The sequence below is a fragment of the Pocillopora verrucosa genome, chromosome 5 (assembly GCF_036669915.1).
Source record: "Pocillopora verrucosa isolate sample1 chromosome 5, ASM3666991v2, whole genome shotgun sequence".
NCBI lineage: Eukaryota > Metazoa > Cnidaria > Anthozoa > Scleractinia > Pocilloporidae > Pocillopora > Pocillopora verrucosa.
The window spans coordinates 19,907,794-19,922,912 of NC_089316.1; the positions used below are offsets into that span (position 1 = coordinate 19,907,794).

Below are 15,119 nucleotides of genomic sequence, written 5' to 3' on the forward strand. Positions count from 1 at the left end.
AGACAAACAGCGGCAAGTCACACAAAATTTGCTTTCACTCCTACTTTCCTGTTTGGTAGCCCAATATGTCCTAATGATTGTGGTGTAGGTTTTTTTTGTGGAAATATGTTTTAGTTTTCGAGAAATAATTTTTTTAGTTTTACCGCTCAAATACGCAAATTTTCACCATGAATATTACCCGAGTTTTGTGACCTCATGTAACGAATTTACTCGACTTTCGGTATTTTTGTCAACATAATCCTTTGTTTTATCATCTAAACTTAATCCTCTGTCATTACTGAAGCTGGCAAAGAATTAATTAGGTTTTGGTGAATATTTTTGTCCGACATACTTTTCCCATGTCGAAAAGTAGCATCAAAACAAAGACAGTTTTAACAATGACCGATATGACAGAATCTACTGAGTTTCCAGATTTAAAACACAAAAGCATGGTTATAAAGTTACTGTAAAAACTGAAGGAGTGAACAAAATCATTAAATATCTAATATACTTTTTTATTAACTGACAGTCTATTTACCAAACTTTATTCCTTTTATTCGTATTTCTTTGACTGTCGTCACCTAACCTGTTTGTTAATGCATTATTCTGGGCAGATAGATGATTTTCTAGTCTGCGTTTTATGCCTCTTTAGGCTCCCATAATTAGTAACGTTTATATGCTAAGATTAGCCACATTTAAAATAACTTAGAAGGCAGTTTTGTCGAACAATGGCTTACTCTGTTCAATTAACTGACCCATAATTTTTTGTGTGATATGATAGACTAATTGTGCCACCTTTGTGTTTTCAAAACAAGTTTTCTCAAGTCTGTGAATAAGAGTCCTTCTCTTTCCTCTACATTTTGTATTAATGCGAGCGGCTTTCTGATTCCCTTGCTCACTTAAAAATGGCGAGTCAAACTTTCTTTGTAAAACGGGCACAAGAAAGCCTAATTTTCCGCTGTACAACCGGTGGAAACCTTTAGTTCTCGACGTGTTGCACCTTACCATCTCGTAAGAATGAGTAATTGCATTTTGAAACTTGATAATGAACGAGTACGAAGCGTTTTCTTGTTCCTTTGCGCTTGTTAACATATTGCAGTGTAAATGACCGAACTATGGAAACCAAAAGCAAGTGAATACACGCACAGGGTCCAAAGGAGTTTGAAAATTTAAGTTCGCTGAGTTTGCGAGCTAAAAAAGACTCGTTAGTACCTTCGACCATGTTAATTTTAATTATCCTCAAGTTAAATTTGCTTTGCGCAAGGTATATACCGCAGTGCTAAAGACGAAGAGCTCGTAAGATGCCAAGATTAGCGTACAATTGTAGGTTGTTTCACGGCTGGTGAGCGCGTACGATTTTTATTCACAACGAGTGAATAAAATTCGCACAAGTGAACCAACCGTGAAATAACTTATTTATCATATAAGTTCCTGGATTTATAAGCGAACAGAACTCAAAGATAAACATATCTTTATTTTCTTTCAAAGGAAATCAACGCGCGGTCAAGCCCTCAAAGTTCGAGAGTTGCACTGAAATTGCTTCCTTGTAAAATACTTTACATTAAAATTATCGCGCAAAAATGCCGTTAAAAGGCAGAGCTAGTAAGAATGAAATAAGACATCCTGAAAATATGTCTAAAAACCCGAGACTTCATTTTTTGTTGCTTATGAGGACCCGCATGCTTGAATTGACAAACACCAGTAAGAATCCGAATCAAGAGATTTGATTCTTTTGTAAGTTTTGCTAGGGTTTTCCTCTCACACTGAAAGTGTGGGCGATTGATTTAAAGTGTTTATTGCCACACCTATATGTCCTCCGCTTAGAACAGCACCCGAAAAAAAGAGAAACGGGCTGCTGTGCTGCTTGCTTGCTTTGCTGAGAAAAAGTTGGACGAAATGTTGGATAAGTGAGATCGTCAAACTCATGCTTTCTTTTCTCATGCTTTCTTTTTCTCTTACGTCGTTGTTGCCAGATTTTACATTGAGTTCTGTCAAAGTAAACGGCGCATCGTTGGTTTCCATTTCCGCGGGTCGCTTTTCTGCGTAGACTTTGTAGGCTTTTACTGGACATTTCTGGTTGTACGGCACAGAAAACATTTTCGGTGCAATGGCTCTTACATTCCATGGATCGTTCCTTGAACGAGTTTTGGTTTGTCTTTCATTGAATTCGAGGTACTCCTGCCCTATGGAGGTTTTGAAAAAGTTTTACGTCTCCCCTTGAACACATTTGTCTATGCTCCCTGCAGCCTAGTAACTTAAAATGGATTATGTTGTTGAACCATACCGTGTTTAAAAGCGCTTCTGCCGTGGAACTTCCCAAGAGATCCTTTTCAAACAGAACTTGAATATCTTCCTCACTTAAAGCAGCAGAAGCATTAGGCTTGTTGCCCATACATTTCTGTTTTAGATCCCTTTGCTTTGACTTAGGTGCTTTCCAAGATTGCTCGAACTGGACGTTTTTCATAAGGTTTATTGCCATCCTTTTGTCTTTTTGTGGATTCAAGGCATTTCGTTGGAGCATGGGCTAAAAGAAACGAGATAAATCAAGCAAATAAATAACGCTTAAATTATAAAGTGACGAATTATGAGCGCAAAAAATACTTGAGTCTTTCCTTTCCTACAATAAAAAAAGGTTTCTTTGTTATGAATAGAATAATTATAAATTAAATAAACTAATTGGACACTCTCGTGAGTAGATCATAATTGGAAAATGTCACGTGAACCGGAAAAAAATCGGTACAATACCCATCTGGAGTGGCCGCATGGCTGCAGCCGCATTAACACTTGGACTATGAAATGTCCTTTGAAACATGCATTAGTTCAGGAAAATTTGTTCGCGAAATAGATTATCAAAGAAACATTTGTAAGGAAATTTGTTAACGGAATTATTATGAGGTAGAATTTCGCCCTTTGAAACCTTTCCCTCCTCCTTGAATAGCCTCATTAACAAGTCAAGAATATTCTATGTGGTTCAGTACTCAGGTCTGTTTCAATTTTCCTCTAAATATTCTCTTTTGGACGAAGGGACAAAAAATTTAAAAAGAAAAAAAAGGAAAAATATGGCGAACCCATATACAAATTATTTTGTAATAATTGTGGATCTGTTTTAGGCCTTTCTATCAGAGCATGAGAACAGAAGTAATAGCTTTTTTTAGGGCACTCTTATTCTCTGAACTTTGCTGTCGTATACCATGCAATTGAAAATACATTCATTTATTTTTGATAGGCAGTTGAACAACAACCAGTTGAAGAATTTACCATCAAGCATTTTCAGTAGAAATACCGGGCTGGGGACGCTGTAAGTTTGGAGTCTTTTTTAATATTGATGTAAGAGGAACGCATGGAATCCAACCTTCAAAGCAAACGTTTGAATGCATGGTTGATATCGCATATTTTGGTTATATCCTAATAAAGCTGCATTAGCACATTTTCATTTGAAACATGCATTGGTTTAGGAAAATTCGTTCGCTAAATGGACCGTTAAAGAAAAATTTATACGAGAATGTGTTAAAGGAAACATTCGAAGAGGGAATTTCCCCCTTAGACCCTTCTCCTCTTTCCTAACTAGTCTAGTTATCAAATCAACAATATTCTTCTATGCAGTTCAGTGTTCATGTCTTTGTTTCAGTTTTCCTCTGATTATTCTTCTTTGCACGCAGAGATGACAAAAAAACAAAAAAAAAATATCAGCCCAGTGACACCTGTAGCCTAGGCAAAAAGTGAGAGCTCAGTTTAAATGGGCCAGTCAAAACAGTTGAAGTGTAACAACTAAGAAAGTGAATTTAAAAATGTGTCATGCACCCTTAATTTCTCTTCAAGCTTCTATGAAACAATATTACGTTATGCCATAAATTTACCTCAATATATCACGGTGATAAATGACTTACGAAGTCCTACGGATTTGTAAAGTTTTTCTAGAGATATCCGGGTCCCTGTAACCGAAATTGAATTTAATTACTGCCGGTTATGTTTCTGATAAAGTGAATATAGGGATACGGGCAATATAAGATCCGGGAAAGAAACTCTATTTCTTTAAAATTGGTATTCCATAAGGGAATATATCTAAAATAGAACACGAAACGTCCTTAATTACAGTCGCGCTCTATAAAGTGCATTTGAACTAATCCAACGGCACCAAGAAATTCGTTAGCGATCATTCCGTGTGGTGCAGTGGTAGCGCTTGCGCTCTCTAAATCGGCGGTGTGGGGCTCGATTCCCTCTCACCACGAGAACGCCATTCTTTTCTTTTTTTATGCGAAGGAGAGAACAAGATTTAACAAATAGATTCCAAGTTGCCGTGCGTCTGTTCAGTAATAGATCACAGAGGACGTCAAAATGTGGTAAGAACAAAAAAGTGGCACACAAGGCGCAGCCGAGTGTGTCACTGATGTTCTTACCACATTTTGACGTCCTCTGTGATCTATTACTGAACAGACGCACGGCAACTTGGAATCTATTTGTTTTATATAAAAAATAATTAAAATATACGGAAAAAAGTTTTAATGATGACGTCATCTATATGTCTGTCCTCCAATATATCATAAGTGAGAACCAGTCGGAGTGCGTGCATAACTGAGCTTATTATATAAAAGTAAATATCTAATATACTTTTTTATATTAACTGACTGTCTATTTGCGAAACTTTATTCCTTTGACTGTCGTCACCTAACCTGTTTGTAAATGCATTATTTTAGGCAGATAAATGATTGTCTAGTCTGCGTTTTATGCCTTCTTTAGGCTCTCCACAATTAGTAAAGTTTATATGCTAAGATTAGCCAAATTTAAAATAAATTAGAACGAAATTTTGTTGAAAATGGCTAACTCAATTAGCCGACCCATAATTTTTTTGGGAAAGGATAGACTCTGGTGTTGTAGTGTAATGACCTAACTATGGAAACCGAAAGCAATTGAATACACGCACAGGGTCCAGAGGAGTTTGATTCTTTAAGTTTGTTCAGTTTGCCAACTAAAAAAGACGGCTCGTTTGTACCTTCGACCATGTTAATTTTAATTATCCTTGCGTTACAGTTGCGTGGCGCAAGGTATATACCGCAGCGCTAAAGACGAAGAGCTCGTAAGATGCCAAGATCGGCGTACAAATATAGGTTGTCTCACGGTTGGTGAGTGCGTACGATTTTTATTCACAACGAGTGAATAAAAATCGTGCAAGTGGACTAACCATGAAATAACTTAATTAATATATGCGTACCGGGATTCATAAGCGAACAGAACTCAGAGATAAACATATCTTTATTTTCTTTCAAAGGAAAACAACTGCCTCACAGCTCGAGGGTTGCACTGAAATGGCTTCCTTGTAAAACCTTTACATTTAAATTATCGAGCAAAAATACCGTTAAAAGGCAGAGCTAGTTAGAATAAAATAAGACATCCTGAAAATATGTCGAAAGAGTTCTACGGAAGTTCAAAATTTGGAATGCAGAAGTTAAAACCCGAGAATTCATTTTTTGTTGCTTATCAGAACCCGCATGCTTGAATTGACAAACACTAGTCAGAATCCGAATTAAGAAGTTTAATTCTTTTATGACTTTTGCTCTCGTACTGAAAGTGTGGGCGATTGATTTAAAGTGTTTATTGCCACTCTAATATGTCCTCCGCTTATAACAGCACCCGAAAAAAGAGTAAGGGGCTGCTGTGCTGCTTGCTTGCTTGTTGGATAAGCGAGTTCGTCAAACTCGTGCTTTCTTTTCTCCGGAATAGACGAGGGAGACTTGGGAGCTATTTCTCCCAAACTTAGTCCAGTGAGAGTGTGAGACATGTTCAACTGTTGTTTCTGTGAGACGGTAAAGTAGCTAGTGATACTTTGAACGTTTTTGTGTCCTGACAGTTGCATAATAGAGTGATTTAGGAAGAGGACGGGAACGTCATTTCAGAACGGGAAAGCGCGCGGATAATCTGGACATGACTCTATTTCGACGTTCGGTGTTAGCATTGCCGTTCTCCCCATCAAGTTCGGGACGTCATCTTGCTGGTTTTCCCGTCGTGGTCAAAACGCCTAGGATTTGCGTTAAGTTTGCACCTATAAGCGAGATAATGTTGTTTGGAATGATTTCAGAGCTCATTTCCAGGATAACCAGGTCCCTAGCTTTGTTTTATTCGGTGAAGTTGTGAAAATTTACCATTATATTTATTCTGGATTTCTGAAGGGAAACAAGATCGTTAGTAAGCGATCGAAGATTTTAGGGCTCAGTCACCTTTTGTAATATAGCGTGGCTTTAAACAACGTGAGGGCTTTTCTTTGATACATTTCTTAAACTATGCATGAAAACTCGAAGAATGGGTGCTCTTAATTTTATCGTGAATTGATTCATCAATAAATTAAACTTACTTCATGTTGAAGTTTATCAAAATGAAACAACACGAAGATTACCTGCTGTATTATTCAGTGTTATTTGTTGTCATTGTCGTTTTCACCATGATTAAAAAGTTTTCTGCGAATCGAAGTCAGCGATAAAAAAATTTGAGAATAGATCGGGTTTGCACTTTTTTATGTCTTTTTATTTTTTGATCAGCGCCCGTGAAAACTAAGACAAGAGAGTCATTCTATCGTTACGAAAGAAAATGCGAATCAACTTTATTTCGGCACGGCTTTCTAAATCTATTAATTTGATTCAGTCTTGAACGACTTTATTCGTAAAAAAAAAAGAAATTAAGCAAAAACAAAAGCAAAATAAAACAGTAACGAAGTCTTATTCCTCAGTCTAACCGTTTCGTTGGTGACTAGTTTGAGTGCATTTCATTCGTTCATGGTCAAACGGGAACTCATTGTAAACAACTCCATCGTTGGGTCGCTTGATCTCTACATGTTTTCGCCATAACTCCTGATAACCCCGTTCAAAATTCAGTGCAAATCTAAGAAGGTGGTGCTCAAAAGAGATGTCCTGTCATGATTTAGAAGAATAATCAGTAAACAAGGAAAAAACGGCGATGATTTCAATTCCAAATTATACTTTACAAATCTAGAAATCTAGAAGCACGAAACAAAATGACAGCGATAAAAATCATAGAAAAATATATTTAGTGGGCTTCAAAGTTTGATAGATGAATCTGCGGACTCGAGACTTAACTGGAATGAAATAGTTCCAATTTAATCGCCCATGTGGATTCATGTTAACAACTCACTTGTAGTAAATTATGGTCTGTTTGTGCATGTTACACTCTCAAAGAGGATAACTTAGTTATCCTTCAAGTGGTCTATGAAACCGAAAATTCAAAGCCGATAGTGATCTTAAAGAGCCGAGCCGATATTCAAGAACAAATATAACGTCGACGGTTCGTTACAACGACTGCTAATTCACTTTTCAACACAACGCGATGGTGTTGTAGACCTAGTTTCTTATCGGTATTTCTGCTACGCGCGCCGTTCTGAAATGACGTTCCCGTCCTCTTGCTAAACCACTCTAATATCAGTTGGCGGCACGTCGTTGTTCACTAAAGTTTGAATCATAGTATTTCTGCCGCTGAGGTTTTTGAAGTTTGGCCCGAGTCGGGCTTTCTGTGCCACTGTTTTCATTAAGGTATTAAGCTTATTTACACCGACTGGAGTTTTTTTGAACCGAGGTTTACTGGAGCCAGATTTTACATTGCTTACAGCCAAATAAAACGGTGCATCGTCGGTTTTCATTTCCACGAGTCGCTTTTCTGCGTAGACTTTGATGGCCTTTACTGGACATTTCTCGTTGTTCGGCACAGCAAACATTTTCATTGCAATGGCTCTTACTTTCCGTGGATCGTTTCCTGGACGAGTTTTGGTGTCTCTTTCATTGAATTCGAGGTACTCCTGCCCTGTAGAAGGGTTGACAAAGTTTTACGTCTCCCTAGCACATTTCTCTGGTCTCTTTGCAACCTCGTAACCCGAAACGGATCGTATCGTTGAACCACACGATGAATTTTGGCGCGTAAATCTCAGTATGTATATAATAATGAATAGTACGCGGCTTCGCTCGGAAAGCTTCGTTTTGCGCCGGCTAAGTAGCGGTCATTCATTTAAAAAATGACAACTTGCATAGAGTGACAAACAGCGACCGCGTCGTTAAGGAGACATGGAGCCGGTAATCTGTTGCTAAAGGATTCACAAATATTCAGTACAGGGCTTATTAACTGCGTGAAGCGAAAAAAAATCTAGTGTGTTATAGGCTTTGTGTTGCAGAGTTAAATTTTAATTAGACGGGCGACCGACTATAGGTTTACCCTCGTGTTTCTCCACAGAGCTCAGTCACGTGCAATGGGGAATACCACAGACACGTAATAGAGCTTCTTTCCACCATGTTGAACATGGCAGATTTGTTGAATATCTTAGCGAATGGTGTCATCTTTTCTACACTCAGGCATACAGACCCACCCTAAAAGATGGCTCGTGTAATGAGCGTATATTTCGAAACGGCTCGTTCCGCGAACTCAAAATAGCAAAATAATTAAATGATTTAAGGTCTCACTAGAATAAAACCAGAAATCAAATTAGTTATCAGTGAACAGAAAATGTGTACAGAGTGACCGAAAAACATTTGTTCAGGGTTCAAAATAACAGCCAGCTGCCGTTTTAAAAGCTTTCTGGAAACGTAAACAAGTAAAGAGTTTCGAAATTTGAAACGTGCTACAAGGAGTATTTTTGTTTATAGTATTCAGCTTTTACGTATTCGTTCAAGTGTGAAACATGGAAGTTTGTGTCCATACCGTCAATTTATCGTGTTTATGTTTCTGCACGTACGTACTACTTTTAATCTAGATTTATTTTCCGCCAAATTCTGTTTAATGTCGTTTATTTAGCCCTCTCACGCGTTCAAATTAAAGTCGGTGCTTGAAAGTACGGATTTCCCATAATTGTAAATGATGAAGCGCGACAGTTTGTCTAGACAAAGTTGAATATTTAACGCTTGAACAAACACCGAAAATTGACCCGTTCTGACTACGCTTTGTTAGAAAGGGACTGAGGTGCTCATCATAGCTTTTAGAGGTTAAAAAGAGCGGGTTTAGTACCTCTTGGGCTGTTCAGCCTCAAAAGGTCCACAGCAGCAGCCTCTGTGATACCTGTCAAGGTATTGCACCAAAAATATGTGACAGTGTGTTGTTGTAGAATTGGTGCCTCTCAGGGGTGAGAAAATTTTACGCCACGCCCACAAACCAGGACCATGGTACCTCTGTAGTTCTTTTAGAACCACTGCGCACCGTGAATGGTCAACACTTGTAACTGTGCGTCTACCTGTAGCCCGACTTACGATATTAGATCGTCTTGTTTGGTGTTAATACCGTTGTATCACGTGGGATGTTTTTACGCACAGTACCCTTGGACCTACCTCTCTCCTTGTTTTGATCTCTCTTTCTGCCTTATCAATAAGCCTTTTTAGCTGTGTGGTCACGTAGTTTGGAATGAGGAAACAAGGATTTGAAATGGCTGCTTAAGTATGTGCTGCAGACGACATTTTATGGACGAAATTACTTCTTGTCTTGCCGAAATGTCCATATTTTTAAAGTCTTTGAGGGGTGGCTGGAATATTTAGGGGATAAGAACTGTGTACAACATTGAACCAGATGAATTTCTTTGTTCTTAGAAATAGAATTCTTGCGGTCATAAATGTAAAGAAAGTTCTTTTATGTTTTCCGTTAAACGGGGACTCTCTTGCAACATTTCGCGTCAAACAGCTCTATACCTCGCATTTGAGTCCTATATTTTTTCGAGCATTCAATCTTGTCAATTTCTCATCGTGAAACGTGAAAAAAGGAAACAAAGTCCTTGGTTGAAATCCAAATAAAATCCATGACCGAAAAGGCATAAAACTTGTTTGAAAATAAGGAATATATAGTCTTGAGCGGTACAAATTAAAGAGTCGCGTTTTGCCCAACCTTCAATAATTTGCGAAGCTGGAACATGTTTTTCCCTTGGTTTTAATCATGCCCGACCACCGAAACGTACCCGTAAAATAGTGAAATAATATAGCACAAACAGATGATTTTAACTCTTCTCACCCTGCAACGATTACAAGCGCCGATGGCGCGTCTATCTTTGCTCCGCGAGGCGAAAAGCTAAGCAATAAACCACACTTTTACATTGGTTTACCGTCGTATACCACTTGGGATGTTGAAGAACGAGAAAAAAAGTTTAAGCAATGACGTTCTACTAGAGAATACTTCAGTTTGGAAGGAGAAAAAAAATCATGAAAGTCCACCTCTGCGCATGTGAAAAAACCTAAATTTCTTGTATTGAAACCTAGACTGGGCTGCGCATCAACCAGTCGTCTGTCAGGGTCTGTGTATTCCAGACATTCTGTAATATTAGTTCAATATTATCTTTCAAACTTCTTTTGGTAACTTTACCTTCCCTAACCCCCATCCTGCAACAAATCAATATGGGCTGGCTCATGATGTGGTCTACACTACATGTCAGTTTGTATCGTAAAGCCTTATGTATTACTACAATGGGTGATCAGAGGCGAGGGAGGGAGTAGTGAGAAATTTTAAAGTGTTCGATTGTTTTCAGTGCTTTGAATTAAAAAAAAACCTTCAAAGTCATTTTGTTCTAAAAAATAGCATTTTTCCTTGTTGCAAACTCAAATATGGAAAATCGAAAAGAAAGCATCGGTTCTTTGATACTTTAGGTTTATTTGCGAACAGTTTTTGTGGATCCTGACCTTCTTTAATATGTACGATGTAATTAACATTGCCTTTTAATGGTTTTTTGCAAGGACGTTGGACAACAACCAGTTGGAGGAATTACCATCAGACATTTTTAGTGGAAACACCGAGCTGGGAAACCTGTAAGTGTATACCCCGCTTTATTTATGCAAAAGGTGGCTTAAATCCAAATCTACCGAACATAGAATTAATGTTTTATCTCCAAATGATCGAAAAGTCCTTTTTCTCGAACGTTAATGTTATTTCTAATGCTGATGTGCAGTACATTTGGATCCAAGTCTCCCATGTTTTGACCACTGCTGAAGAGAATGTGCCACCAGCACTTCTTATCCCCCTAAATGTTTATTTTCGCCATAAAATGACCAGCCCTGTAAAAATTTGGATTTTGAACGAAATATCAAAAAAAAAAATTTAAAAATAAGAAAAATAACCCAGAAACTAACATAGAGCGTAAAAATGGGTTCGATGTTTTATTAAAAGATTAGATAATTCAGGCGTCACTGTTTCCAGTTTACGCCCTCCATAGTAATCATGGTGTGTACAATGACACGTATTATGTAAAATACCATACAAAGTTAAATTTTAATTTGTTGTTAATGCCGTTACACCACGCGGGATGTTTTTACGGACAGCACCCTGGGACTTACTTCTCTTCTTGTTTCTGCCTTAGCAATAGACCTTTTTAGCCGTGTGGTCACGTAGTTTCGAATGAGTAAACAAGGATTTGAAATGGCTGCTTAAGTATGTGCCGCAGACGACATTTTATAGATGAAATTACTTTTTGTCTTACCGAAATTTTCATATTCACGGACTTAAGACTGCAATATCATTGAAATAGGCAATAATTGAAGTGGAGTCTTTTTAAAACAAAAATTGAGATTATTAAAAACAAACTAACGAGCACACGATTTTTAAAGAAAAAAAAATACATGAAACGGGCACAAAAGGGAAGCAAATATGATTAAAAATAAAGTTTCGGGGATTTTCCGATTTAAGCTTATAATGAAGCAAAAAGTTGCTTTTGGTTCGCGTTATCTCAGAAAATTTAATAATTGAGAGAGCCTACACGATCCAAAATACTCTATATTGATGAAGGACTGCTTTAGGGTTTTTGGTTTTAATGTTTGTTTTGTTTTTTGTTTTCGGGCGTTTGTTTGTTTTTAATTGAAGTCCTTTTCCATTGGCGGCGTCGGAGCGCAAGTTTCTTAATACTTGAACTTGACAGCCCTATTTAAAGAAATTAAACTGGATTCGGAGACTGGTTCTTTGTGATTGAAACTGTGTAGTTACTTTTCATCAGAGGTCATGTTTGATACCCTATCCAATCGACGGAAAAGTATCCCGTCATCAGTTTCTTCCTCACCATTTTCCTGGCCTCCTTCGGGTTTGGGGATAATCAGCAAAACTGCTTATAGTTCAGTCAAATTATAAATTTACTAACCTCTTTCTTGCTATACAGTGTGTGGTACTTTCTTTACACACGATTTTTTTTCTTGGAATAAAGTTAAACAAAGTTTTGTTTCGAATGTGATTTACACGAAGGGGTTTTGAATTTGGGGACAATTATTCAGAGAATGTCACAAGATGGTATTCAGTTGTAAGGTCAGGTTCATTGTCTAAACCGTACTCGAGAAAAAACATTGATTTATTATGAAGCGAGACTTTGCTGCAAAGTAGACAGTTTGCGAGAAAGTGGTCAGAAGCTGAAACGAGCTACTCTGTGCGGATAGGACGCCGGATGAGACAGGATAAAATAGCAATTTTTTTCCATGTTTTTTGTCTCGTTGCTTATGCACAGGGATGCCAATGATGTTTTTCCTTTCTTTATTGCTTTTTGAGTTTTTTCCTTTTTGCATGATTTTTTTCTTTTACGCAGTATGGGTGAAACTAGACTAAGTTAAAAATTGTTTCAATAAATGTCATATACATCTGAATAAAAAAGTTTGTATTAGGGTTGATATTGTTATTGTACTTGTATAAGTCTTTAATACTTGAAAACATTTAGGTCTTTCATCATCTTGAAGCTCTGACTTAATCAATATTTTGATATGTTTTCTTGTAATAGGACTCTTGACGAAAACAAGCTAAAGAATTTGTCTTCAGGCATTTTTAGAAAAAACCTTTACCTTTCCTTTCTGTAAGTAGGAGATGTATTGTACTCACTTACAGCAAAATTAGGGATAAATGTAAGACAACCAGAAAGACCAACCAAGAATTTTGTATCACGTAGCTATGATATGAGTTTGTTCATGTTGGCTCGGGTAAAATTTTGCACTTATACAGAATTTGTTTCAACTCTGAAAACTCAGCATTTACAGTAGTGAAAATCTTATGGGCTTGTAAATAACGTTTTCAGCATTGTTTGAACGGACTGAGTTGCATTGGGATTTGAATTTCAGTGCAAATTGAGACTGCGCGTTTGATGTGTCAAAGAATGCGCTTTTCACCATCAGACCGTAATTTGGTGTAAATGCATAAGTTAGGAAGTCACGATTAAAACAGAAAAAGAAAGAGCAAAGAAGTAATGGGCTCCTGGAGAATAACATAGTCCTAAATAAATAGCCCATATGACAATCCCAAAGTTATAAATTTAACAGGGCAAGGTAAACAGGGAAGAGAGGAAACCCAGAGAGGTGGGAAATCCTACTGACTGGACGTAGACTATCCGTTCGTTTAGGGAACACTGTCACTGATTGGAACCGGGGGATCAATAATACCCCAGGAGTATCTTGGGCGTGGCCTCTAACCCAGACCACCGGGTCCGGTACTTTCACCATTTGCTGACACGCTACTCTCTATCACACATGCGCAGTCTAACCTTAATCACAACTATTTTTGGGTGTAATATCTTTCTCCTTTAGTGGTTGCTAGCTTTGAAGTGTTAAAACCTTTAAAAATTGTTATGGTTATTATTATTACTGTTATCATTATAACTTATCAATGCACTTTAACTGATTTTGTTCTTAAAATTGTAGTTACTTGTCTGGTAACCCGTTGAAGGAATTGCAGTCAGATGTTTTCAGTAAAAATAGTTACTTGCAGTACCTGTAAGTATGATTTTTTGTTATAAAAGTAGCAATAAAGCATTGCAATAATAATTTGTCTGAAAAGTTAATAACTGGCAGACACAGTAAAAGAAAGAGTCAAACTATCTAAAAGAAACGCCATGTTAGATGACGTCTCCAACTCTAAGCATTATTTTTTATATAACTTTTGGCATAATTTGGAAATACCATCCTAATTTTTTTCTGTTTTCAGTAAAAGTAGTAGTACATGTAAAATCAGCATATATTCAGTCTTTTTGAAGGGAAGCTTAGCAAAGTCGTGACATTTTTTATCGCTGACTGATTCATTCTCTAGTTGGTTCAGGCTAGTTTCAAATTTTTAATATCTTGATTGCCACAATACTTAGCCGTTCGTCTTCTAGAGGACAGGGAACACCGGAAGTAAAGATTACATTGATCCCATTCTCCGCTTTCACAGACGATAAAGTAGCTTCGAAAAGAAACATGAGGCTGACATCAAAATTTTTAAACATTAATTCGCCACTTCTACAGGTAGTCGATGATTTTGTCGGTGTAAATGTGTTTTATCAGAATAAGAAAATAACGAACAGAGAATTAAAACGAAGGTATAAAGCCTTATCAGCAATTTTTTTTTGTTTTTCAGTTAAAAAGCATAGTTTAGGTACAAGATGTTAGGGCCTAACTGGCTCCCAGCAGCAAAATTTACATATGTATCTTATATCACGCATAATAACTTGTTATTGATATAGCAGGCTATCTTGTTAAGGTAAAAACATCTCCAAATATCGCAAGGTAACGAAAACACAATGGAGGAAAGGGAATCTTAATTTTTTTTGTTTCGTTACGAATTTGCCTGGGTTCCCTCGTTACTACCATTGTTTGAAACATTTTCTTTGAATGTGTTTCTATGAATGTGCTCCTTTATTAATCTTCAAAGGGCGTTAGTAATTCATAATAAATTCAAAATTAAATCTTTAAATTTCTTCTACAAGAAGACACATGATTAAAAGGTCTTATGGCCCAGACGATCATGAAAATTAAGTAACTTAAAAACATAATATTCACTGTGAATTTCAATGGACTTCAAATGAAGGTCATAGCTTCGTAAAAAACTTAATTTATCCCCCCCTTAAAAAAAATGCTAAACTCACTTGAATTATTTAGTTCACGCACTTTGTTTTACCGTTTATTTTTTAAGGAGATAACTCGTCTTACACCGTATTAAGGAAAAAAAATTGAGATGAAATCGCAATGATTACAAAAAGATAGTTATTGCCTCAAGTTACAATTAAATTTTAATAAGTGATTTGGTACGGTATTGCTGCTCTTTGTACGTTATGCAACACTTATGTATGTGGACTGTATCAATAGGTACTTGTCTGAGATGCAATTGCACAACCTTCCACCCGGAATCTTCGACAGGAACACAAGATTGGGATTCTTGTGAGTAACATTTATTTGTCGTTA

At 37.0% G+C, this 15,119-nt stretch overlaps 1 protein-coding gene across 1 annotated transcript in view; it reads left to right on the forward strand.

Moving 5' to 3' along the window:
* Positions 1-15,119, forward strand: part of LOC136280782 (leucine-rich repeat-containing protein 15-like) — a 29,179-nt gene that overhangs the window by 13,266 nt on the left and 794 nt on the right. Inside the window, exons 4-8 of the mRNA XM_066166480.1 lie at positions 3,206-3,277; positions 10,677-10,748; positions 12,692-12,763; positions 13,602-13,673; positions 15,024-15,095. Coding sequence (XP_066022577.1) covers positions 3,206-3,277; positions 10,677-10,748; positions 12,692-12,763; positions 13,602-13,673; positions 15,024-15,095 — 360 coding nt within the window. The remainder of the gene's footprint in view (positions 1-3,205; positions 3,278-10,676; positions 10,749-12,691; positions 12,764-13,601; positions 13,674-15,023; positions 15,096-15,119) is intronic.